Source organism: Cavia porcellus, unplaced genomic scaffold (genome assembly GCF_034190915.1).
Source record: "Cavia porcellus strain 051 isolate PalLab524CR breed Dunkin Hartley unplaced genomic scaffold, mCavPor4.1 scaffold_7, whole genome shotgun sequence".
NCBI classification, from domain to species: domain Eukaryota; kingdom Metazoa; phylum Chordata; class Mammalia; order Rodentia; family Caviidae; genus Cavia; species Cavia porcellus.
Window position 1 is genome coordinate 34,742,707 of NW_026947490.1, and position 26,541 is coordinate 34,769,247.

Here is a 26,541-nt window from a genome sequence, read left to right on the forward strand (position 1 = left end):
TTAAGCCTGGTGGAAAGAGGTGGCCACCATGAGCATGGGCTGGAAGCTTATGTCCTCCCCAAACCCCTGACCCCACTCAATGTTTCCAGGCCACCACACCATGGACTGCTTCTCTTCTCCCACACAACCTTGCCTTTGAATCAGCTGACTGTGAACTGAGCTCTGCACCAGAAATAAAATAACCTTTTGTTTCCTTAACTTGTGGGTATGCATTATTTTGTCCCACCACAAAAAAGAACAATGAAAACAAGTATGAGGTGGGCAGCAAATCTTCCTCACAGGGTCTGATGCCCATGTTAAGTATGGTATGACTGAGCTCATAGCACCTCTGTCTGAGGACTCATGATGTCTGACTGACTTACCTGGAAAATCCTACCTCCTGTTCTCAGGTCAGGGAAACCACCTCCCCATGAACTCAGAGGGGAAGGGAGCACGGGGCCATGTGATACAAGATGAAGGCCGGATGGGGGCTATGCCCAGTGCAGCAGTGGGTGCTGATGGGCTGACAGACATGGGAAAGTCCCCTCAGAAATGCTGGGGCAAAGAAATGGGACAGCACTGCAGGTCAGGTGTGTTTCCTGGAGTAATGGATGCAGGTGTAGAGGATATAACTGCAGACATTACAGATATAGATAAATATTGGTATTGGGTGCTGAGGCCTGAGGATCAGCATGACCTCCAGTGACTCTTGGCTACATGAGTAAGTTCAATTCCAGCCTAAATTACATAGCAAGACTATGTCTCAAAAAAATTAAACAACAAAATAAACTTTAAAAAACCATAGCTATAAAATGTTATAGTAGATAAGTGACTTAAAGTAGGTAACTAAGCAATAACACAGTGTATGACCAGGGATAAAAGACAGACTCTCCTGAAGCAGACTTCTGAGAGTGGAATGGACTAGTTACAGTGCAGCAGGTCTGCTGTGAGTCTCACAGCAACCACAAAGGAAAAATCTAAAAAGATCTGTTAGAGAAGAGGAGGCAGGGTCGTCCTGGGCATCTTAGAGAAATGCTGCACCAATATAAAACTTAAAAGGGACTGGGGTGCAGCTCAGTGCTGGAGCACTTTCCCAGCGGCCTGAGTTTAACCCTTACAAATAAGTTAAAATAAAATAGAACTGCATACAGTAAACCAAAAGAAGGAATAAAAAACATTTAAATCAGAAAACTGTATCTTTCAGATTTGTTAAAAATAGGAAAGATTTCAAATAAACAATTTATCAAGGAATTCCAAGGAACTCCAAAAATTGAAAAGAAGCAAGTTCATACCTGCCAGAATTGATTTTCAATCACATTAATACAACTGACTTCCTTCTCTCTGGAGAATCTACACCTCACTCTTTCCTAATCACCCAAGTCTCCCTAATGCCCTTCAGGCTGCTGATGTGGGCGTCTCTCCTTCCTGCCCCTGATCTGCATGGAGGTTCCTCCTGTCAGGGCTCAGTGCCTCACTGCTCTGCACAGAACTCCACACCTGCAACAGGAACCTGCATCTTCCCCAGAGCATCTCCAGGGCTCGGGGAGGGTAGTGTGTGTAAGGATGATTTGCTGTGCAGGTGGAAGCCCTGAGGGAGGGAGGAGACCCGTGGGACGCTCTGAAAGGATGGACCAGCCCAGGGTGACCTGGAGTGGCTCAGCAGTGAAGGCTCTGGGTATTATCACCTTCTGTGTCCTTGCCCTCAGTGAGGTGACGATCACTGAGGAACACTTGGGAAGATGGGAAACTCTGCATCAGTCTGGAGAACAGCCTGGGTGAGACCTGGGAAAAAGAAGGCGAGTGTTGGTGGATGCCATTTCCACTTCCTGTGGGACTCATGATGTGCCCGGCTTATAAAGGGCAGAAACTAATGCCCAGACGTGAAAGCAAACTGTGGTCCCCTCTATCCACACAGCCTCGCCTGGAGGTAGAAGACACCATGACCACCATGACCCTCATGGCCCTGCTCAGCATTGGTGAGAATGGAACATGGGGATGGGAACCCTAGTGTGGAACCAACAGTAAGGCCCTGGTCCCTGAGGAGGTCCAGGGCTCAGCAGACTCTGGGGAACAGAAGACCTGCTCAGGCTCCAGAGCAAACCTCTCACAGGTAGCATTCTTCCAGGGCTGAGTCTGGGTCCCAGGAACCCAGAACAGGCAAGTGAGTGTGTTTCGAGCTGTCATAGGTCCTTCCTCCTCCTGGGGACAAGTGGCCACTGTTGGGCAGTGGTAATGGAGCACAGCATCTGTGAGTTGGTGCTGGGAGGCCTAGAGGGTCCTGGGGATGAGAGCTGGGATGTGAGGGGAGGAGGAAGGTGCTGGGATCCAGGTGTGATTTCCCTGCAGGTACCCTGCCCAAACCCAGGCTCTGAGTTGAGCCAGGATCTGTGATACCATGAGGGGAAGCAGTGACTCTCTGGTGTGAGGAGACTCCAGGGGCCCAGGAATATGTTCTGTACAAAGAGGGAAGCCAATCGTTCTGGAGAAGACACACATCAATGCAACTCAAGGATGTGGCCAAGTTATCCATCCTATTTGTGAAAGAGTGCCATACAGGGCTACATCGCTGATACTACCAACCCTCCCCCCTCCCCCGGCTGGTCAGAGCACGGTGATGCCCTGGAGCTGCTGGTGACAGATGAGAGGACACTGAGGATCTCAGCCTCAGCCTCTGCCCTCAGGAAGGGGTCTGCTCTCAGGAGTGTCCCCATCTCACTGCCCAGCTCTGGGCACAGTGTGGGAGGTGTGGGTCCATTTCACACGCTGCCTCCTTCTCTCCTAGGAGTCTGCAGCAAATCCAGCCTCTCAGCCCCGCCCAGCCCTGTGGTGACCTCAGGAGGGAATGTGATGCTCCAGTGTTGGGCACAGCTGGTATCTGACCAGTTTGTTCTGACTAAGGAAGGATACAAGCTCTCCTGGACTCTGGAATCACAGTGAGGCCCCAATGGCCAGGCCTAGGCCCTGTTCCTTGTGGGCCCTTTGACCCCCAGGCAGAGGTGGACATTCCATTGTTATGACTGTTACAGTATGGAACCAAACATGTTGTCAGAGCCCAGTGATGCCCTGGAGCTTCTGGTATCAAGTGAGCAAGTCCCTGCAGAGACCCAAGCATGTTTCATTCCTAAATAATTGACAGGGGCCATACTACAGAGGATTCCTAGAAGAGAGTTTTGGTCAGGACATCCACAGAGTTAGAAACCTAAATATGACTCACAGGGCAGCACAGGAGGGCAGGGCTGTGGTAGGAAGCAGCCCAGCAGCCCGGCTCCTCCTCCCTCTAGTGCTGTCCAGGAAGCCCTCACTTCTGACCCAGCAGGGCCCTGTGCTGCACCCTGGAAACAACCTGACCCTCAGGTTTTGCTCTGACCCCGGCTATTTCAGATTCACTCTGTCTAACAAAGGGGCAGATGTTCTCACACAGTGCCCTGGCCGGCAGCCCCAGCCTGGGCACATTCAGGCTGACGTCCCCCTGGGCCTGGGAGTGGTTTCCATGGGGGCTTCTATACATTATATGGTGGACACTGCCTCTCCTTCAAGTCCTTGGTTCCTATTAATGCCCTGGACATTCTCATCAGAGGTGAGGAGCCCAGGACTCAGTCAGGGACCCAGACTCTGCACAGGCTCTGCTGAATGAGCCCAAGAGGCTAGGATGAGGCTGGGGTATCACGGAGGAGATAGAGACACAGGAGACGTGAAGAGAGGCAGAATGAGAGAAAGCAGAGACAGACAGAGGGTGGGGGCTGAGTTGTGGGGCTGCTGCAGCCTCCTCTGGAGATGCTGACTCAGACCAGCCCCTCTTGAGTGGCCTCAGTTTCTCCAGGTATAAAGGAGAGGTTTGGCCATGAACTTCAATTTGCTCTTTCTGCTGACCTTGCTGTGATCCCTGGAGAGGCAGCCTCCAACGGGAGCCTCCAGGACCCCACAATGTCATGGTCCTGTCCCTCCATACAATGACAGTGACAATGTCCAGGGAAAGGCACAGGGCCAGGGCAGAGTTTCCAGGCTTCTTCCCCCCAGGTCAAGAGGCTCAGCTCTAGTGGAGACAGCAGGGCAAATGTCCAGCTCCATGTGTTCATCCCCATCTGGGCCTCCTGCTGGTTTCTCTGGGCTGGCAGTTCCCCTCTCTCAGCCGCCATTTCCTCCTAGGTAACCTGCATGAAGGGGTTGATGATCCCATGTGCAGCACTGTGAGAGTGTGAGGGCAGATGCAAAGGCCCGGTGTGGGCTGGCGCACACTAGATGCTCAGCAAAGTGACAATTTTCCACTTTCAAGGCAGCACCCCAAGCCCAGGAATACAAGGGAACCTGAAGGTTGTGATCAGGGTCTCCGTGGCCTCCTCTGTCCTTCTCCTCTTCCTCCTCTTCTTTGGATACTTGTGCAAGGGAAGGAGTAGGAAGGCAGGTGAGCAGGGTATGTGAGATCTGGGCCTCAGGAAGCTGTGGGTGCTGTGGTATCCTGGGAAACCAGTCCTAGGGAAGAAGTCTGTGCAGAGTCTCCCATGCAGAACCTCACTGCAAAGAAACCAGCACAAAACACAGGCGCATGTCCCTGTAGGAGTCTCCGGGGTGGTCTGCACTTCTCCTCAGGCCTCATTAGCTTCCTAGTCCATGGGGTCCAAGGCTTCCTTCCAGCACTCCGTGGCCTGCAGAATGTGTGGTTCTGAACTCCTAGCTGAGACTCTGTCCAGCTACTGGCCCAGAGAGAAGTGACTTCCCATGTCCTACAGGGGCCATGGGGCCAGCGCCCAGGGACAGAGGCCTGCAAAGGAGGTCATTCCTGTCTGAGGACCATGAATCCCCTGTCTCCTGCCCTCACAGAATGCTGACTCCCCAAGGGATCCCCAGTTCTTGCCAAGCGACTGCAGCCCAGGAAGAAAATCTCTGTGAGAGGAAGATGGGTGGAGGATGGGAGATGCTCTGAGGTCTCAGCATCACAGGGGCAGGGGAAGCTAGGGCTCAGAATTAAGTCAGTCTAAACTCTGACACTGGGTCAAGGGACATCATGTAGCTGCTTGGCCCTGTGTCCCCAGCTGGACAGGGCAGGGGTTGAGACAGTAAGAGTACCCAGGACACTGGCCAAGAGGTGACCACTCTTCTGTCCATGCAGATGTCACAGTAAACAATATAGAGCCTAAGCACAGAATGGAGCTTGATGCTAAGGTGAGACCCCATCCTATCCAGGGCACAGGGACTTCCTGTTTCCCAGTTAAGCCCAGGGACTCTGCTCTGGCCACTCAGCTCTCAGGTGCCTCACAACTGAGCACTCCCTTCTTGAAGCTCTGTTATGACCATGTTCTGGGATTATTCCTATGACCTTGGCATCCCTTCCCTCTGACCCTGTCCTGTCCCTCAGCCTCTATGTGGCTGTTCCCTGCTCCTGGGTCTCAGAAGGACTGCTAGTGAGTGAGCTGCCACTTAATCCATTCACAAAGGGCTCCTTCATGACCTGCCACCATGGGGTTGCAGATACAGTGGTGAGCACAGCCCCCTCCCATCCCGAGCCAACTCGAGGTGGAGGCCAAGCACAGAGCTATGAAAGAAAATAAAGCAGAGAATGGGGTAGAGGACAGGAGGGCCAGGGATAATCAAGGTAATAGCTTGGTAAGATGACTGCTGAGCAGAAGACTTCATGCTGGGAGACACATGCACCTCCAATGTGCCAGCACTCGAGGCACAATACATGGCAAATACAAAGGTCCTGAGACAGAGACAGGTTCCTTCAGAACAATGAGTATTGTGGCTACAGCCCAGACATTGAGGTTGGATTGTCAGTATGCAAAGGCAGCACTGCAGGTAGCAAGCTGCCAGACCTTCCAAGCCTTAGGAAGGCAATGAATGTCCAATGCTGAAGAAACAGAGTATGGTTTAATTTCTAAAAACTACCGCTGGACACTATAGGGAAACCTGGTTGGAAGAGACCAATGTGGAACCAAGGAAACTCCGTCTCTTGTTTCTATGCCTGTGTTGCAGAGTGCAGCTGATGAGGGTCCCCAGAGAGTGATGCATGCTGAGGTGTAGCACTCGGCACCCAGAGGAAGAGGGGCCTCCCCTTCTTTGGCCCTATCTGGAGAGCTTCTGGACACAAAGAATGGACAGGCAGGCAAGGACAGGCTCATGGATCCTTAGGTCAGTCTCACACCCTCCCCAGGGCTCAGGCTTCCCCAGAGCCAAGCAAAAACCCGCCCTCTCCACTTTTCCCTGCAGGCTGCCACCTGTGAGGGTCCTCAGGATGTGACCTATGCTCAGATGCTCAGCCAGGGTTCAGTTGTGCTTCCTACCTCCCAGGTCATGGCCCACCCAGAGGAACCCACTGTGTACACAGCCCTGGCATCCAGCAGGCCTAGAGCTGTCCTGAAGGAGACTAAGTGACACCTCATCCAGGGAAACCTCACAGAGACCTCCAGAGATTCTGGAACATTCTCAGGCTCACCTGACTCTGTGGTCAGAGAGAGCTCACATCTGTGTGTGTTGGAAATAAACCAGTGATACTTCAATAATTGCTGAGTGAATTAGAAATGAAATCTTGGGAGAGGATTGTGAAATAAATCATAATGCTAATGACAGCATGACCTTTCACAGACAGAAAATGACAAAATTAAGATGAATATTGTGGCAAACACTCTGAAACAATCTTTGAACTAAAGCAAAACATCAAAAATTTAGAAAAGATATGTGAAATAACTGTAAATCACATAAGATAAAAATATTATTACCTAATAATGATGGCTTAAATACAGTTAATACACATTACAACATTAGAAAATAGCAGACATCTGAACAGATTCCACATGTGTTTTATCACATAACAGCAGGACATTATGAATAATTTTATGCCAACATGTAACAAAGTATAGATGAAATTGTCAAAATCCCACAGATGCAATTTACTAAGTGGAGATAAACAAAATCAGAAAATCTCATGTGTGTTGAGTATGTTGACCCTGTAATTAAAAAATTGCCCGTGCAAACTCTAGGTCAACAATCTTTGCTAGTAATTTCTTTCACATTTGAGAAGTACATCAAATCACAAACTTCCACAGACAAGTCTCACAAGTACAAAAAGAGAAAAGACAGCCCAACATGTTTTATCAACCAGGAAAATTATTATAGCATAACTTGTCAAGGAAACTACCAAATGGGAAAGTCCCAGTCTGAACTCGCACATCAAGTTAGATTTGCCCTTCAGTCATCCATGGAGGCCCTTGGCTGTAAGCCCAGCTACTCAGGAGATTGAGCCTAGATGGTTCAAACTTGATCCCAGCCTGGGCAACTCAGCAGGAACTGTTGAAAAATAAATAAAGAAGGGCTTGGGATGTAACTTAGCACTATCCATGTTCAGTCCAAAGCCACCCCTCAAAAAAAATAGAAAAAGCTTCAATAAAAGATAGTACATTATGATGATCAAGGAGCCATTGACGCTGGAGATTGATCATATGTGTGGGGATAAAGAAAGCCCAGTCCAGAAAACAGAGAGACCCCCAAAAGCTGTTCCAGCACCAAGAAAGAAAGGGGGCCAGGCCAGCCAAGCAAACAGATTGCTAGGCAGTGGGGTTGAAATTAACAGCCTTCTTCTGAGGGTATAAAAGTACTACAGGGTTGAGCAGTTCCTTCCCTCCCATCAGGAGAAAGGGCTCCACATGACCCCAGCTTTGTCTCTTTATTTGCTCATCTTCTCACTGTCCTTCCCCCTGGGAACATCTAGAGCTGCAGCTGATCACTACAGATAATACTAGTAAGGATTTTTTTTTTTAGTATGAAAGGCAGCAGTAGGTTAAAATTTAAAACTACATAAGAGGTCACTAGCCAGGGACAGCCCCTCCACTCTCCCATATAGAGCCATGAGCCTGCAGAATACTCTTAAGCAAAACTCACCCAATGTGGGGTACAGTTGTATTACCACAATTACTTTTGTCTTTCCCTTTCTGCAACTTTTTTTACTGCCTCAAACAGAAGTGCTGTACTGATTGAATAACACCTCTCCATTTTCCTGAGTCTTAAGTCTCTATTAATCTGTATGGAATTTCATGTTTTTAAGACGTTGATCTAGGTAATGTATGAAAGTGTAGTTGTACAATATTTATTGTTTTGGTCTGGCTCATTTAGGTTAGCATAAATTTTTCATGATATATTTGTATGGTTCATTCTGTTATGTTTTAAGTATAATGTTTAAGTAATTCTCCTTAAAATGAATATCTTATAAACTGCTGGCTTGGTTGCTTTTCTCTCATTGCTGAAACAACAAACCAAATTTTCAAAATGAAGAAAGGAAAGATTTGTTTGGCCCACAGTTTGTGGAGGTTTCAGTTCATAATCAGCTGGCTCCAAAGCAGGGTGGCATTGCACAGGGCAACACTTCCAGACAGCAGAAGACAGCAAAAGCAACAATAAAAGATGAGGAAAGGATGAGCCTGTTATCTTCCTTTATATTGTAACCAGGCTACACTCATCCTGGCGTAGTTGTAGTGATGACACCATCTCTTTGCCCTCCTCTTGCACAGTCTCAGGATGTTTACAAAGTAAAGGTCCTGGCTCCCTGATGAGTCCGTTAGTTAAAATTCTAACCTTCTCAAGTTGACACATTGTATCAACCATAACAGCTGCATACATGGTCATGCATCCTTAGGAATGGAGACAGTCTGAGAACCACATCATGAGTCAATGTTTTTGTGCACACCTTACAGTGTACATTTTATACAAATGATGTGATCTCTTACACACAAATGCTAGAATATGTGTGCACACATAGTGCATAAACAGTGCTCCTTGTCCAACAGTGGCATAATTACATCATCAGGTTTAATGCAAATTACTTGTAGACTGCATACCTGGCAACACAACTGCTTAACAATAAGCAAAGATCCTGAGAAATGCCTCTGGATTGTAAACATGAGAGAAAATTTGCACAAGGAGAAAAGGAGATGATGAAAAAACGTTGTACACATGTTATGTGAGGATACAGCCACGGTTTATGAGCAACAGAAGTATAGTGACCAGAGAAATCATAACATAGCCATTGCTTATTAGTAACAAGGATGGTGTACAAGTAAAGTTACTTTTACTAGTAACTGTATTCACTTTGCACAATGCTTGATTAGTGCATGTTGTTTATACAGATGAGCAGGCTCCATCCTGGCAAATGTGTGCATGTGCAAAATACACTTTAGTTCTTTCCTCTCAGTCATTTGCTCCACTCTTCTCCTAGGTTTACATTTTCTTAGTTCTCTCCAATGACTCAATGATAATTCAAAGGCAAATTCTTTAATCTTCATGAGTTCATGTATTTCCTGAAATTTCTTTTTTGATGTTTAGTTTTATTACATTATGACCTGATGAAATGCAATAGTAAATCATTTCAATTGTTTTGAATCTCTAAGGCTTGTTTTATGACCCACACTCTGCTCTATTTTAGAGATCTAAATGTAGGATGATGAGAAGAATGTGTATCAGATATGTTTGGGTGCTACAGTTATGCACATCTGCTAAGTCTATTATATATATATATATATATATATATATATATATATATAGTATTCCACTTTGAATTTTCTGTTTTTTTTTTTATTTTGAAGAGAGTAAAACCAAATGTGACAAAACAAAATAGGGTCAGTCAAAACAAAAGGATGGAAATAGTACATGAAATAAAAATAAAATACAACGTGATCAAAAATAGTTACCATAATGACTCTTGCTATCTTAAAAAGAATTGCCCATATCATCAGGTGTAGCAAAATTGAACAAAACAGTACAGAACAAAACCATTAAGAATGAAACATTGGAGACAATGTTTGGGAAGGTCTTGGGAAGATGGTCTTGATAAATAGCAGGGTAGAGAGCTTCTCTGAGAAAAACAACTCACTTGCTAGAATTTAACAGGATGGAGACCAGACTAAATGAGAAGTATTTTTATGAGCCAGGAAGAAACTGGGGAAAAAGGAAAAAGAAAGAAATGATATAAAAATGTGGACAAAAGCCTGGAACCAGATGATATACCTGGGGCCAGTCCCACGCTGAGCTGGGCAACCCTTGGAGTTGGACGATTTATGGTTACAATGAAGTCGAAGTAGCATCGAAATCAGGCCTCTGGCAGGAAGATGCAGTGAAACAGAGAGTGGAACCAATGTGGAAAGCTGTATTAATCCATGAGTGCTAAGAATTGGGTCCCGCAGAGGGAGTGACATGCTGGATGGCATATTGGAGACGGGCAGGATGGGCCTGAACCAGGAACCACAGTGACCTCAGTCAGCCACCCCTGGCCCAAAGACGGATCTGATTGGGCAGGGTCACGTCCTTGATCAGGACCCAATAGCCAGGGATGAAACCATCTCGAACCTGTGACATCTGCACATCACAGACCAACATGCTGAAGACATTTACTAATTGACTGGCTCAGAGGAGAGGGGCCAGCCCACATTGTCCCTGTGTGCACCTCAGATCAACAGTAAACTGGAGAATGTAGCAATCCCCTGGCCAGCATGCTTCAGAAAAACCATAGGCAATACGGAAAGGGCCTGAGACCTCCACCATACACCTGTCTGAAAGAAACCAGAAACATGACAAGAGAAAAAAAAAACAAGATAAAGCCTCCAGCCACTGACCCAAGGAAAATAAGTCCAGGAGAGGTAAATACAGAAGAGATTGAGGGCAGCAATCATGCAATATTGGCCACAGCATCAGCAGAAATAAAGGAATACCTTTATGATCTCATAGACTATCTTAAAACTGAAATTGTAATTTAATTGAGGCAAGATATAAAAGGATCAATAAAAGAAATGCTAAGCCCCTCTCAAGAAGACACAGATGGAAGAACGGACATACCCAGAAAAACAAGATAAACCTTTGATAAAGAATATAAACAAAACCTAGAATACATGAAACAGATCCAAAGAGATTACCAGGAAATTAAAAATGCAATTGAAAGCTGGCAAAATTCCTTCACAGAAACTAAAGTTAGACTTTCAAAACTTGAAGATAGATTTGTAATGTGTGATCATGAAAGAGAAGATCTCTTAAAAATAATAAGCAAACAGGAAGTAGCAATACAAAGGCTAGAAGATGACAAGAGAATCTCTAACTTAAAAATAAAAAACGTGAGCAAAGAAGCAAGAGTAAACACAGAAAATACACATCATAAGAAAACATTTTAAGAAACACATTTTAAAGTAAGACCATCAGAGATCTTCACTGGCTATCGTATTGTCTCTTGTTTTCTTCCAAATAGTTGTCCACATTTGCTGTCACAGTGAACACATACTGAATATTATAGTACTAAATTGATCAGAACAGGAGGATGAAGGCATTTTAGGTCTTCAAGACCAGACAATAGGGGAGGCAAAAAAGGGTGCCATAATGTCTCTTGTTGTCTTTGAAATAGCTCTCCATAACTTTACATACATTGAAATTAAATAAAAGAAAGTGGACTAATACCACTTTGAAGAGAGTATAGTAGTATTGCTAGGTTTTATATCATAATGTTACAGAATTAGCACTGTGTATCTTAGTGTCTCTTCTTCAGAGTATCTGTTCATTATATCAGGCATTATATAATCTAGTCTCATAAACTGTTTAGAAATTATAAACTTGTGTGAATCTCTACAGGTATACCTATCTTTTCTGTATTATAGGGAAAAGCAGATCAAAATAAATTCCCAGAAAAACATGAAAAAAAGGCATATAAAACCACAATACTAGGTGGTCTACAGTAGTTAATATGCTGTCTCTTGTTGTTTTCAATAGAATTGTCTATATCAGCAGGCATAATATAATTGAACATAGCACTACATAGCAATAATAAAAAAAACACAACATTGGAGACATTATAAGAATTCAAAATCAGTTAATAATCAAACCAGAATGGGTTTCTTATTGCATCTTGTCATCTTCAGAGTAGTGGCCTCTACTCTTAGACTTGATACTGTCAAGCATACCAAATTTGAATAAAATCAGTCAAGACAAAACAGGGATCTAACAAACCAGATTTAAATAAGATCAGTCATAGTAAGACAGTGTAAGTAATACAGGGCTTCAGTTTCAGTTAATAGGAAATTAAGGATAGTTACCATAGTATATCCTGATATTTTGGGGATAGCTGTGTGTGCCCTCAAATCTAGTATGAGTAGACAGACTGGAACAGAATAAAATCAAACTAAACAGAGCAATAAGACTAATGTGGCTTTTAAATCCTGATACACTATTAACAATGTTCCTTGCCTTCTTTTTTAGAACAGTTCCCCACCTTTCCTTTTCTCAGTGTAAAAATGCTTTTTACATTTTGGGTCCCACTAACTTATTTAGATTTTAGATTAGGGGGCAACCCGTTATCTATCTAAGTGATGCTGAACCTTTTTACCTCTGATCTTATCTTGAGCTGTCTGTATTCCTTTACCTACTAAGGCCTCAAGGTTTTTTTTTATAGTTGAGTAGTTCTCCTCTGCACAAAAGTGTCATGACTTTCCAATCTATCTGCAGCTGCGGGACGTGGTTCCCTGTCACATAGAGCATTGTTTTCTCATCTTTGACATTCAGTTTATTAACCCTCTTTCAGGTTGAGTATATTTCCTATTCAGAGCATCTTGTTGGGCCCTATTTCCTAATCTACTCTGCCTGTGCTTCTTTTTGTTAGTGTATCAAGGCCGTCTATATTAGCGATTATGGCTAACTTTCTCTGCCTCATGTCAGCTATGCTATTTCTCTGCTATTGATTGTCTACATTTCTCCTTTATTTCACTGTCTGCCCCTTTCATTGAGGCCTCTCTGTCATTGTTGCTGGAACCCTAATATTTTTTCTCTCTCTAGAATGTCTTTCAGTATTTTTTGTTGGACTGGTGGTTCAGAACTCCCACAGTTCCTCTTTGTCATAGAAACATCTTATCTCTCCACTAATTTTGAGGAACAGCTTTTCAGGGTACATCAATCTGGGTTGGAGGTTATTTTCTTTCAGGGCTTGGAGCACTGTGCTCCTGGTTCTTCTTGATTTGATAGTTTGTGTGGAGAAGTTTGTCGTGATTTTGATGGGTTTTCCTTTATAGGTGATCTGTTTCTTTTCTCTGACTACTTTTAATATTCTGTGCTTGTGATGAATTTATGGGATCCTGATTATTAAATGCCTGGATATAGCTCTGTTTTGGTTGTAGGTGGCTGGAGCTCTATATATCTCATTTATATGGATATCATCTCTTTTTCCTATGCTTGGGAAGTTTTTCTTAATTATTTCTGTGAATAGCCTTTGTAAATCCTTTGTGCTTACTGTTGCTTCTTTGCTCACAGTTTTATTCTTAAGTTATAGATCCACTTGTCATTTTCTAGCCTTTGTATTGTTGCTTCCTGTTTGCTTGTGTTTTTTTTTAAAGAGATCTTGTCTTTCATGATTACACATTGCAAACCCGTATTCAAGTTTTGAAAGTCTAACTTTAGTTTCTGTGAAGGAATTTTATCAGTTTTCAATGTTTTTTTTTTAAATTTTCTGGTAATCTCTTTGGATCTGTTTCATGTATTCTAAGTTTTGTTTATATTCTTCATCAAAGGTTTATCTTCTTTTTCTGGGTTTGTCCATTCTTCCATCTGTGTCTTCTTGAGAGGGGCTTAGCATTTCTTTTGTTAATCTTTTTATAACTTGCCTCAATTGAATTAGAATTTCAGTTTTAAGATAGTCTATGAGGTCATGAAGGTATGCCTTTATTTCTGCTGATACTGTGGCTGATATTGCATGATTGCTGCCCTCAATCTCTTCTGTATTTACCTCTCCTGGACTTATTTTCCTTGGGTCAGTGGCTGGAGGCTTTATCTTGTTTTTTTTTTCTCTTGTCATGTTTCTGGTTTCTTTCAGACAGGTGTATGGTGGAGGTCTCAGGCCCTTTCCGTATTGCCTATGGTTTTTCTGAAGCATGCTGGCCAGGGGATTGCTACATTCTCCAGTTTACTGTTGATCTGAGGTGCACACAGGGACGATGTGGGCTGGCCCCTCTCTTCTGAGCCAGTCAATTAGTGAGTGTCTTCAGCATGTTGGTCTGTGATGTGCAGATGTCACAGGATCAAAATGGTTTCATCCCTGGCTATTGGGTCCTGACCAGGGACGTGACCCTGCCCAAGCAGATCCCACCATCCCTCTTTGGGCCAGGGGTGGCTGACTAAGGTCACTGTGGTTCCTGGTTCAGGTCCATCCTGCCCGTCTCCAATATGCCATCCAGCATGTCACTCCCTCTGCGGGACCCAATTCTTAGCACTCATGGATTAATACAGCTTTCCACATTGGTTCCACTCTCTGTTTCACTGCATCTTCCTGACAGAGGCCCTGAATTCACCAGCTCCTGATTTAGATGCTACTGGGACTTCAGTGCAACAATGAATCTTTTGACTGCAAGATGTGCCCAGCTCAGCATGAGACTGGCCCCAGTGAGAGCATTGGGTTCCAGCCTTTTGTCCACATTTTGCCTTCTTTTTTTTTTCTTTTTCATTTTCCTCTGTTTCTTCCTTGGTCATGAGAATTCCTCTCATTTCATCTGGTCTTCTGCATGGTGTTAAGTTCTAGCATATGAGTTGTTTTTCTCAGAGAGGCTCTCTACCCTGCTTCCTATTAAGCCACCATCTTCCCAAAACTCTTCCAGTCATCTGTTAATGGAACTATCTTATTTCTCCATCAATTTTCAAAGATAGTTTTGCAGGTTACATCAATTTGGGTTGAAAGTTGTTTACATTCAGGAGTTGAAATTCTTCACTGCAATTTCTTCTTGACTTGAAGGTTTGTGCTAAGAAATGTGCCATGATTTTGATAGGCTTACCTTCATAGGTGATCTATTTCTCATCTCTGATGGCTTTTAGTATTCTATTCTTCTACTGAATTTCTCATATCCTGATTACTATATGTCTGGGTGAAGATTTATTTTGATTATTGATAACTGGAGTGCTATATGCTTCAGTTATGTGTATATCAGATTCTTTTCCTATGTTTGGAAATTTTTCTGCTATTATTTCTATAAATAATCTTTATATGTCTTATGTATTTACCCCTGCTTTTTTCATTGGTAATTATCATTCTTACACTGTTTTTCTTTACATCATCTTGCAGCTCTTGAATTGTTGTTTCCTGGATCTTTGTTATTTTTTAACAGATATTTTCAACTTCTGTTCTGTATTAAAGGTCTGAGAGTCTCTCTTCAGTTTCATTCAAGTGGTTTTGCCAGCTTTGAATGGAATTTTGAATTTCCTGAATATCCCTTGAATCTGTTTCATGCATTCTAATTCTGTTTTATATTGTTCAATCAAGGTTTTCATTATTTTCTTATGTTCTGCTATATTTTTTTTATCTAGATCTTGTTTAGATACACTCAAAATTTCTTCCATAATGCTTGTCATTTCTATTTTCACCTGAGAGATTTTTCTGATGTGGTTTCCTCTACAAAACTGCAATCTTTTAGGGAGAAACTGTATGTAGTAAATAGATCACACTTATTCAGAAAATTGTCAATATTTGGATATCGATCAGTATGTTGATGCTACAAAGAGTGCTGCTTGGAGGAACAGAATCACATCTGGGTCCCTCAGAGGCCAGTGAATATATATAAATGTCACCTTGTGGTTCCAGGCACAGCACTATGTGATGCATACATTGGGATTCATTGGTAATGGGTTAAGTGTGGCTTTGGTTAGAGTTGTTGCACCCTGGGCCTCATCTGAAAGTTTCTGTGAACCTACCCCCACTATGATGTGGTGAGAAGGAGTTGGTCATCTTCCTATGTGGTCAGCAAGCAGTGAACATATCACAGTGTGATCTGGAGCTGAGACAATCACATCCTGTTTGTTTACTAGCTTTTATCAGTTTCTATCTCCTGCTTGCAGAAGAAACATCATGCTCCAAATCAGTTAGCCTCCTGAGTCCTGGAAATCCTCAAAGGAAAAGCAGTAGAGTGGCACAGTGGGGTAGCCTGTCCAGAGACACAGGATCCATGGTACCTGTGGCAGGCTGCATTTATGCTCTGTTGGGCCCGAATCCAATCAGATCAAGCACAGTCATGAAGGACAGGGTCTGCATATGCACAGGTCACCTCCTGAGAGGTTGTCTCTTCAGGATACTGTTTGGTCTGGATCCTGTGTGTGATGTGCTGTGTCCTCCCTGTCCCTGTTCACCATTCAAACATGAAGGGCTTCCCAGGTCGGAGTTATGGGCCAGGTGCCGGTGACATAGTAGCTGTTCCAGTGAATCCTCTGGCAGCTCAAAAGCAAGTAGTCCCAGTGACTGAGGGTCCCCTTCTATTCAGGAGCTGAAATGGCTCTGCCTTGTGCTAAGCCAGTCTCTTGCAAGAACCTCTGATTTTCAGAGTCTGGTCTCTGGTGTGAGCTGGAATCACTCACTGGGGAGAAAGCCCCAGTGCTAGAAACTAAGATGCCTGTGAAAACCAGGGTCTGCCTACTCTTTTTTTTTTTTATTTAAAGAAAAGGAAACGAAAAAAAAAAAATACATGGAGATTAAAGAATAAAAGGGTAGAAAAATAATACTAAATTACAGACAAACAAAAGGTAATAAATTGCCAGTTGATAAGTTACAAATTGTCTTCTTCGAAATGGCTGTTTAGGTTATAGAATTAAAGTATTTAGAATGACATTCAAAAAAGTGACCCTACAAACCATTCTGCTCTATGGCCGAACAAAAGCTCCGTAATATGATTATCAGTCCCATCTATTTGTTTTACATCTCTAAGAGGATAAGGTTAACCATATCAAAACAGAACAGAACATTTAAAAAAAATTAAAAAACTATTTAAAGAAATACAGATTTCAAAGCAAGTCCACTGGAGATCTACCTTATCTAACTGTCTCTAGCTTCTTACAGATAGTTGTCCCTAACTTCACCCACTTTCTATACTTATTGCATATTATAGAACTAATCAAATCATTACAGGATGATGGAGTCTTTTTAGGTCCTCAAGTTCCAAATTAGGGAAGACATTTCCAACTACCATCGCATCTCTCATTCTCTTTGTGATAGCCGTCCCCATCTCTGCATATGCTGAAGTTGAGCTGAAGAAACCAGTCCAGAGTCATTTTAATCAGCAAGCAATAGATTGCTAGAATTTATATTATAATACTACAAAATAAGCCTCGGGTTTTTCAGGTCTCTTCCTCAGAGTATTTGTTCCTATCCTCTCTGTATTATAGGGAAAACCAATTCATAACAAGACAGCGAAACAATTTCCTAGATAAACATGCAATGGATAAGACTTACAAAACTATAATATAAATGATCTTCCGTAGCTACTATGTTTTCTCTTGTTATTTTCAATAGATTTGTCGACAACACTGGCTTATTATAGTTAAATATACTATCACCTATTTTTATAAAAACTTATCTTTGACTGCATTGTAGTATTTGAGAGCTGTTACTGATTCATACCAGTATGGATATCCTTTACATCCTGTCATGCTCAGAGTAGTTTCCTCTACTTTTAGGGTTGATTCTAACACGCATACGGATTTCAAATAGGATCAGTCAAGGCCAACCAATAGTCTTATGATTCAGATACAATTAAGATCAGTCATAGTAAGACAATGTAAGTAATACAGGGTTTCAGCTTAAGTCAATAGGAAAGTAAGGATGGTTACCATGGTATAACCTGCTATTTTTGGTTCTAGAGGTCTGTGTCTTCAAATCTGATATGAGTGGACAGACCAGAACAAATTTAATTCAATCTAAATATGGCACTAGGACTATTGTGTCTTTTAAATCGTTATACACCATTAGCAATGACCTCTGCTTTTTTTTTTTAAATATAGTTTCAGAGCTGTCTCTACCAAAGACTAGCTTACCGTCTCTGCCTCATGTCTGCTACTCCACTTTTCTGCTATAATTTGTCCACCTTATTCCCTCATTCCATGGTCTGCCCCATACACTGAGGCCTCTCTGCCACTCTAGCTGTAATCCTGATATTTCTTCCTCTCTTTCTCTGTAATGTCCTTCAGCGCTCTCTGTAGGGTTGGATTGGTGGCCACGAACTCCCACAGTTCCTCCTTGTCTTGAAAGTATCTTATTTCTTCATTAAGTTTTAGAGAGAGTTTTGATGGATATATGAGCTTAGGTTGCATATTTTTTTCCTTCAGGACTTGGAATATTTCTCCCCACTCCCTTCTTGACTTAAGAGTTTGTGTTGATAAGTCAGCCGTTATTTTGATAGATTTCCTGTTATAGGTAACCTGCATCTTTTCTCTGGCTACTTTTAATATTCTGTTTTTTTGGTGGATTTCTGGGATCTCGATTATTATATGCCTAGGCGTAGATCTGTTTTGGTTGTAGGTAGCTGGCGTTCTGTATGCTTCTTTTATCTGGATATCATTTCTTTTTGCTATACATGGGAAATTTTGCTTTAATATCTCTGTGAATATTTTTTGTATTTCATTTTTGGATGTTCCTGCTTCCTCACTCACATTCTTTATTCTTAGGTTATGCATCTTTTTATCATCTTCCAGTTTTAGAATTGCTTCTTTCTGGTTCCTTGTTATTTTTAAGAGGCTTTTTCTTTCACGTTCATAAGCCCTAAATCTCTCTTCAAGTTTCAGAAGGTTGTCTTTAGTTTCTGTCAAGGCATTTTGCCAATATTCAATGGAGTTTTTAATTTCCTGATTTTCTCTTTGGATCTGTTTCATGTATTCTAAGTTATGCTTAAATTCTTCAGATGCTTCTCTTTCTTTTCTGATTTCCTCAGTTCTTCCATCTGTGTTCTCTTGGGCAGGGCTTGTCATTTCTTTAATTAATCTCTTTATATCTTGCCTCACTTGGATCAGGAGTACATCTTTAAATTCCTCTATGAGATCATGTAAATACTTTTTAATTTCGGCTGATGCTGAGTCGAGCAATGGATGGTTACTGTGCTTGTTCTCTTCAGTGTTTAGTTCTCTTGGGTTTAATTTCTCCTGTTGAACAGCTGGAGATTTTTTTTTATTTTTATCTCTTGTCATGTTTCTGGTTTCTTTCAGACTGTCCTGGAGTTCTCTGGCCCTCTCCGAATTGCTTAGGGCCTTTCAGAAGCGTGCCGGCTTGAGTTTTTGCTGTCCTCCCCAATTTGCTGTTATCTGGGGTAGGCTGGGATGCAGGGGCGGTACAGTCTAGTCTCTAGCCTCTGTGTCAGTTAGTTCATAAATTAGGCTGTACTTTCTGGTTGTCACTGAGTTGTGACCATTCTGCATCCGCCCATTGGGCCCCAAGCAGAGGCCTGATCTAGCCCCAACAGCTCCTGCCAGTTCTCCCTGAATCAGAAGCAGCTGGGTAATGGCACAGGATTCTGCCCAGGTCCCAGCCGTTCTCTTCCAAACCTCTCTGTGATAGGAGCTCTAGAAAAGCAGATCTGCCCAAAACCAAGATGGCTCCCACTAAGTTCTCCGTGCGGAGCTGAAGCCAGCAAGCAATCAGACTCTGCCAGGACTCAAGATGTCTCCCACCAGCCCTCCCTACAGGGGGTCCTGGTGATGTCACCAAGCTGCGATTTCTGCCGCCAGGCTAATATGTCTGCACCAGATTCTATGTTATTGATTTCCCCGTGGTGGCGGGCCAGCTGTTCTCTGGCCAAACCCAGCCGCCGCAGGGTTTTCTATACTCACCAGAGTCCGGTGCAAGTCCCCGCTCCGGGACCGCCACACACCAAGCCGTCCACTTTTCCCCACCTCACGGCTCAGCGCTGACTGGTCAGATTTCTGTGCACTGTTTAGATTCGAAACTCCAGAGCTCTGTACATCTGCTCTGGTGCAGCGGTGCAGAACTGGCTGCCACCTGGAGTCTCGATCTGGGTCTCAGTTTCCGCAGTCCCCAAAAGCAACTCAGCTTTTCGTGTTGGGTCCACGAGTCTGTTCATTGATTTAAGGGCATGGGATTTGCAGCCTCCGGTCTCAGCACGACTTTAAATCCTCCAGCTGTACTCGCTATGGATTTGTCTGGTCCTCTCCATGCTGTCTTTTTTTTTTTTTATCTTTGAGTTTGAATTCTCTGGAGAGATTCTTCGCTGGATCCCCTAGCACGCCACCATTTTCTCTCCCCTAATCAGGGTCTGCCTACTCTTCTCCATCTTATCCAGGATGAGGAGATAAAGGGCTATCCTGCTGCAGAGTCTGAGAGGAACCTTTGTGGGAGATTTGTGATAACTAATCCCACATTTGTGTCCTATTGTTTGAATCTTGGAGATGTCAGCCTATTCTACTGTACACACAGTATTATTTACACACAAAATTTCAAGAGAGACTTTGCTCAGGTTTGACCATTGCCCTGAGTGAAATCTGAATTCTGGGAGACCTGTTGTGTCCATGCTGATGTGAGCTGTACATTGCTCAAACACAAGGCAACACTGGACATAAGGAGGCTTTGAGTTGGGGAAAAATCTCACAGGAATGTAAATGAAATAACAATGGATGGGAGAGAGAGAATGGTTCTATACTTCCTCTTTAAGCCTGATCTCCTGCTCTCTCACGAAGTCATGACAGTCTATCTGCCACCTTGGCTAAGCTTTGTTTTCCTGGGATGATGTGTGGTCAGCCATGCTCACACAAGTAGGGACCCTGATCTCTGAGCTCCACTGTGGATTTATAAACAACTGTCTCACTGATAGCTCTTCTATATCTGACACCACAGCACAAAGAGCACCAATTGGTGGGTGGGATTGGAGCTCCTTGAGCAGACAGCCTCCCTGCAGTTGCCAACCCCTGCAATCCCAAGGTGCCGTCTTCAAGGGTGCAGCCTTGGGTTCTTATCTCTCCCCCTTCCTCCTGCCAGGAATCTACAGCCAAAGACTGCCCTGTGCACACAGGATTGTGAGCAGAGCCCAGGACCACGTGAAACTCAGCACCTATCAAACCCATGTGGAGGCCAGGCTGTCCCATTCACTGAGTCCACAGAGCACCTCAAGCAAAGACCTGGGCTTCTCCTGGGCAGGATTCCACAATGATGATGTTGCTCCTTCTCAAAATAGCTCTAGATGAATCTTCAGAGCACGGGGCCATGTTTCAATCTCCAGTCTCTGAGCATTACTCAGGCTCCCGTGACTCCATCAGTGACCTCAGATGTGTGGCAATGAGTCACACTCAAGACCTCACTACTGGAGGCTAAATTTGCTGAGCCTCTCCTGTAATAATACCTTAGTACTTAGTGCAGATGTCCAGCCCACTTTCTTGGAATTATGTAGTAAAGTTTCACAGTGAGAAAGTATATTCTGTATTTGATCTATCAAAAAGGGCAGTGCCTAGCCATGAATATAACTTAGATTAAAATTAGAATAAAGAGTAAATGCTAAACTTCATGTCATTGCCCACACCTTCCAGAACTCAGGAGCTCACAGGGTATGAGGAGTGGAAGCTGTGATGCAGGAAAGCAGGAATTTATCTCTGTTCCTTTGCTGCAACTTTCTCCCTTCTCTAGGTCAATGGTGGGAATTGAGATTCACAGGTCCATTTTGTCAGGAAGCCTCACAGAGAGCCTCACAGAGACTCACAAACCATAATATGTGACATAGATGGCAAATTACTTTGACTTCTGGCATCAGATAACAAGCAGAATCCCTCCCACACTGTCTCACACATCCTGCCCTCCTGGAATTGCCGGGATAGAGACTTTGCCCCAGCACTGAGAGTGTAAACTTATCCTGAGCCTAGCTCCTGTGGACAGGGAGCCATCAAAGCTCTCTTCACTCTGTGTGCTCTGGAAGCGGGTTCCTGCCAAACACCCAAGGCTCCCTTCATCCCACTTCTTCCCTAGAATCAGTGTCTGTGCAGAATAAGCTCTGGCCCACTGCTCTGAACTAGTGGCTCCCTAATTGTTGGAATTAGAACACACTGTTCCCTGCTATAGAATTCTCCACACTTCTAGGGCACTCAGTGTGCACACACAGTTTCCCTTCATCTCTCAGCCCCAGTTAGGAGAGTCTGTGTTCCCCATGGTGTCTGTGGCCCTTGGTGAATAATTCATTCTTTAGTACCTGCTCTCCCTGGCCTGTCATAGTGGAACATCAGTGCTTTAAGGCCCAGGTGATTCCCATTCACCTCTCTAAGCCAGGTGTCCCAGGAGGGTTCAGCACCACCTGACAGGGAATTGGGCTGTTGTCCACCTTTGAGAGAGGAAGACTTTATGAACCCCAAGACACTCTAATGTGACCCAGTGACTCTTTTCTCCCTGGCACAGTAGGCTGATGGTGCTTCTTCTGCTGCCTGAGGCCTGTGGCTCAGGGACACATGCTGTTCAGTGAGTGAGAGGAGTCCACACACACTGTAGGCCTGCTGTGTGCAGGTCTGCCACCCATGCTGCAGGACACAGAGTACAAGCTTCAGAGGATGGGGCATGGAGGAACAGACAGACATCTACAACCTTTCTCTCCCCGGACCCTGCATGGAGCTGGGCCTGGTGCTAAGAGGAAGCTGCACCAGCAGAAAAAACACTCTTAGTTTTGTAGTACAACACATCCAACCCCTCAGAGGTACATGCTGTGTATTTCTTCAAGAGTGGTTGACCACAGCTTACAAATCAGGCCTTAAAAAGGTTTTACACTTTGTGGTCATAATTTCCTCTATATACTCAAGCATTGGTGCCAACCATTTTTTGTGGGGAAAACATGTTAACCAACTTTCCAATGGTAGATGTTTTGCAGCTGTTATCTTCCTCCCTAAAAGCAATGATCACCTGACCTGAAAATACAATGGTCAAATCTATTTGAGCAGAGGAATTTTTTACTGTCTGTTCCAGTGTTCTCTGTTGGTTCTTTCTCCTAATTTTTGTAGCATATAGTTTTGATCCTATGTGAGGTTTTTTCATAGATTTTCTGTGTTACTTTATGTTCTTGAGAGACAAGATATGTTTAAACTTTAGTACACAACAAGGATAGAAGCTCCCTCAAACTTTTAAAGAGCAACCCTTGATCCACTTGCTGAGACTGTCCCTGACTTCATCTGACTCTTCTTGAGCATCACATTCACTGTCTCCACTTGTCTCCATGTTCTGATGCTCTAAGCTCTCTCCATAACCCCAGGTAAAAACGCCATCCCCCTGAACTCTAAGATATCTCCTGCCTGCTGCTCCCCACTTTTCCAAATTGCACTCCTAGACCAATTCTCAAGCCACTCCCAGTAGTGCCCATAGCTCATGTGACTCGGGACCATTCTTGATCCATCCACGGGAGATGCTGCTCCTACTTGGCTCTAGTCACACTGTTCTGGTCAGACGTCACCTCTCTCTGCATCTCTGGAAAATGTGGAGACTCAGAATTGAATACAGTGACCAAGGGCCCACTGTATCCCTGCACTTCTTGACATGAGGATGCTGAGCCTCCTGTCGGGGGAACACTCAGTATGCTCCCCCAAAGTGCACAAGAGGTGTCACAGTAATGACCTCCTTCAGCTCAGTTGTTGTCTTTGTAAGCTCCATGTTCTTCAGCACTGTCATCTTTCATGGTGCTTTCTTCACTCAGGACAAGGAGGGGCTCACTGCTCCCCAGATGCTGTGACCTAAACAATGTTGTTCTGCAAGCCACGGTGAAGCCCTGCAGCCCCTCTCTTTCTCTTTGGTCTAACACAGAGCACAGGGAAGATGGAGCCTCTGTATCCCCAGCAGAGCCCTCAGCCCTGGAAGAAACATCAGGGAGCAACAGGAGCAGCCACTGTCCCTGGATGGTCACAGCACCAACTGTCACTGTCCTCACACACAGGTAAACATCCCAATGGTAAAGCACACACAGAAAACAAAGAAGTGCACTTAGGGCTTGGCCTGCCCCCTCCTATCCACGCAGGGCCATACTCTCTTCCAGGACAGCCCAGGCTCTGGGGACAGCGAGCCCAGCTGAGCTGTCAGCCCACTGCACTGGTGTGGTGACAGCTCCAGTGACTTGCTCTGGAGCAGCTGACATCTTCAGGTCCTTTAGGTACCTAGAAGGAAAACCATGAACATGGGAAATAGGAATTGGAGTTCAGGAAGCAGCAAGTTTATTTCAGCTACTGGATCAGTCAATGTGTGATTACTACAGTGAAATCCTGGAGGCAGTCACTATAGAGAGAGGAAAACCTGGTAAGGGGAGAAGTCCCCTCCACCTCCTGTTCCTGCAGGATGAGTGATCAAATGCTGGGTCCCCACTGAAGATCTCCCTTTCAGCACACAGGCCATGTGCTACTGTGGACCACGAGGTATTTCTGGAGTCTGGGAAAACTCTCGTAAGTAAACACTCATTTAAAAACAGCCCAAGAGTGACAGTACAGAGGAGGCTCTCCAAAAGTGAGTGTCCTGATTGGAGTCCAGCTTCTGAGGCCATGAAGGACAGAGCCTAGGTGCTTCCTCTGATGAGTCGGCTCTAGCCCTGTGGGTAGGTCTGAGACTAAGGAGAACTCAGAGCTAGGCTGATATTCTCTACAGAGCTTTGGATCCTTAGCCTGTGGAAGCCAGAGCCTGGCCGAGGGAGGAGCTCTGTCCCCACTGGGTGGGTCCACAGAGGTGGGGACAAGAGGCTACAGAATAGCATTTTCCACTTCAGTTCATCTGCGTGTCCTGCAGCACTAGGGTCTCCTTGGCAGAGATGGGGCAGTCAGAGTAGGCCAAATAAAGTGCACCATGCCTGTTCTGCTCTGCCTAGGTCAGGGCTGGGAGGAGAAAGGCACCAGGCTGGGGTAGAAAGGGGGATCATGTGAGGTATCAGATGGAACCTCTTCCAGGGCAGTCTGCACATGGTGCAACAAGAACCCATAGGTGAGTCCTCCCCAGCACTCTGTGTCCCACCCCAGCTTCACCTCCTGGCCTTCAGCTGGTTCAACAGAGGCTTAGGCGGAGGTTTAGTAACAGGGAGATGCCTTGGAATGATCTAGGGGACAAAGAAGGTCCTGGATTCAGGTTCTGATTTCCTTGCAGTGACCTTCCCAAAACCCTCTCTCTGGGCCCTTCGAGGCTCTATGATCCTTTTGGGGAGTTCTGTAAGTCTTTGGTGTCAAGGGACCCTAGGATTCCAGAACTGTATTCTGAACAGAGAAGGAAGATCAAAGTTCTTGGAAAAATCAAATCTACTTGGAAACAAGGCCAAGTTCTCCATCCTATCTATGATAAGAGATGATGCAGGGCGATACCACAGCTACTATCACTGCCATGCTGGCTGGTCAGAGCCCAGTGATGCCCTGGCACTGGTGGTGACAGGTGAGAGGACACTCAGGGTCCAAGCCCAATCCTCTTGCCTCAGGAAGGAGTCTACTCTCAGGGGGTCCCCTTCTCACAACCCAGCCTTGGGGACACTGTGGGGGGACACTGTGGGAGGTGTGGGACCATTTCACATGCTACTTCCTTCTCTCCTAAGAATCTACAGCAAATCCAGTCTGTCATCCCTGCCCAGGCTTGTGGTGAAATCAGGAGCCAATGTAACCCTCCAATGTCCCACAGGACAACTATGTGACAGGTTCATTATGACTAAGGAAGGAGAAGCCAAGCTGTGTTGGAACCTAGAATCCTGATGTCTTCCCAATGAACAGTTCTGGGCCCTGTTCCCAGTAGGCCCAGTGATTCTTGGTCCCAGGTGGTCATTTAGATGCTACAGCTATGACAAGGAATTTCCCCATGTGTGGTCCATACCTAGTGACCCCCTGGAGCTTCTGGTCTCAGATAGCAAGACCTATACCTGTCCTCTCTCTGCTCAAAATATTACTCAGACCCTTAAACGAGGGGCCATCTTTTTGCAGTTGGAGTGAGGATGATTTGGGAATTCCAGTCAGGAAGGGTCCTTCCTCTAAGACAACGGGGCTTCTTCAAGGTGAGCTCACCCCAGCCCTTTGATTTGAATTTTAAAATTGCCACATGGTCAGGGGAAGGTGTTGGAGCAGCCTCGGGGTTCATTTTGGACAGTGTGCAGTGGCAGGGTGCTCAGGGACATGCTTGGACATCACATTTTCCTATTTTCATTGGCAGAATCATGTACTCTCAGTCCCCCATGCTCAGGGTCCAGAGTGCTCTGGGAATCCCATCTCCCCACCCTCTGCTCCCAGCTCCACAGTAGGTGAGTCGTGGGCTCCATCTCAAACATCCTATGTCCAGGCTGCCTGGAGACTCTCTGCCCATCTCAGCTCTTCTCACAGCCTCAACTCCTCTTGTGTCCAGAGACCTGCACTTCAAGTGGAGGTGTGGACAGGACCTGGGCAGGACAGTCTCTTCTCTGGTCATTGATTTTCTTCTGTATGCATTTCCTGGGTGGGAAAAGCAGTGCCATGTTGCTGGACTCTAAGAGTTTGTGGTGATGAATGTAAACCTCACACAGAGCAGGGTCATCAATTAAGCAAATCACTTCATGATCTAGAAGACACTCATGGCCATGGTCTGAGAAGGAACCTGAAAGTTGTGGTTGCGATCTCGGTGACTTTTCTCATCCTGCTCACCGTCCTTGTGCTCTTGTGATTCCAGCATCAGGACCACTGCAGGAAGGCAGGTGAGGAGGGAGAGGATAACCTGGACCTCACCTAGGGAGGGATCAGCAGCTGGGCTGAAGACCCCAAAATCTAGAGAATCCCAGGTCTGACACGGATGATGATAAGTCTTAGTAGATGCAACGAGGGCTCCACGTGGGTGTCACAGGCCTGCCTCCATCT

The 26,541-nt window shown here is 44.8% G+C and overlaps 1 protein-coding gene across 1 annotated transcript; it reads left to right on the forward strand.

Annotated features, from left to right (window-relative positions):
• The first annotated feature begins 1,918 nt into the window (after nucleotides 1–1,918).
• Nucleotides 1,919–25,955, forward strand: LOC101789089 (leukocyte immunoglobulin-like receptor subfamily A member 5). Its single transcript, XM_063254037.1, has 4 exons — nucleotides 1,919–1,955; nucleotides 2,585–2,912; nucleotides 25,422–25,712; nucleotides 25,868–25,955. The coding sequence occupies exons 1-3, from the start codon at nucleotides 1,919–1,921 to the stop codon at nucleotides 25,648–25,650; spliced, it is 594 nt and encodes a 197-aa protein (XP_063110107.1). The 3' UTR covers nucleotides 25,651–25,712; nucleotides 25,868–25,955.
• Nucleotides 25,956–26,541: the final 586 nt, after the last annotated feature.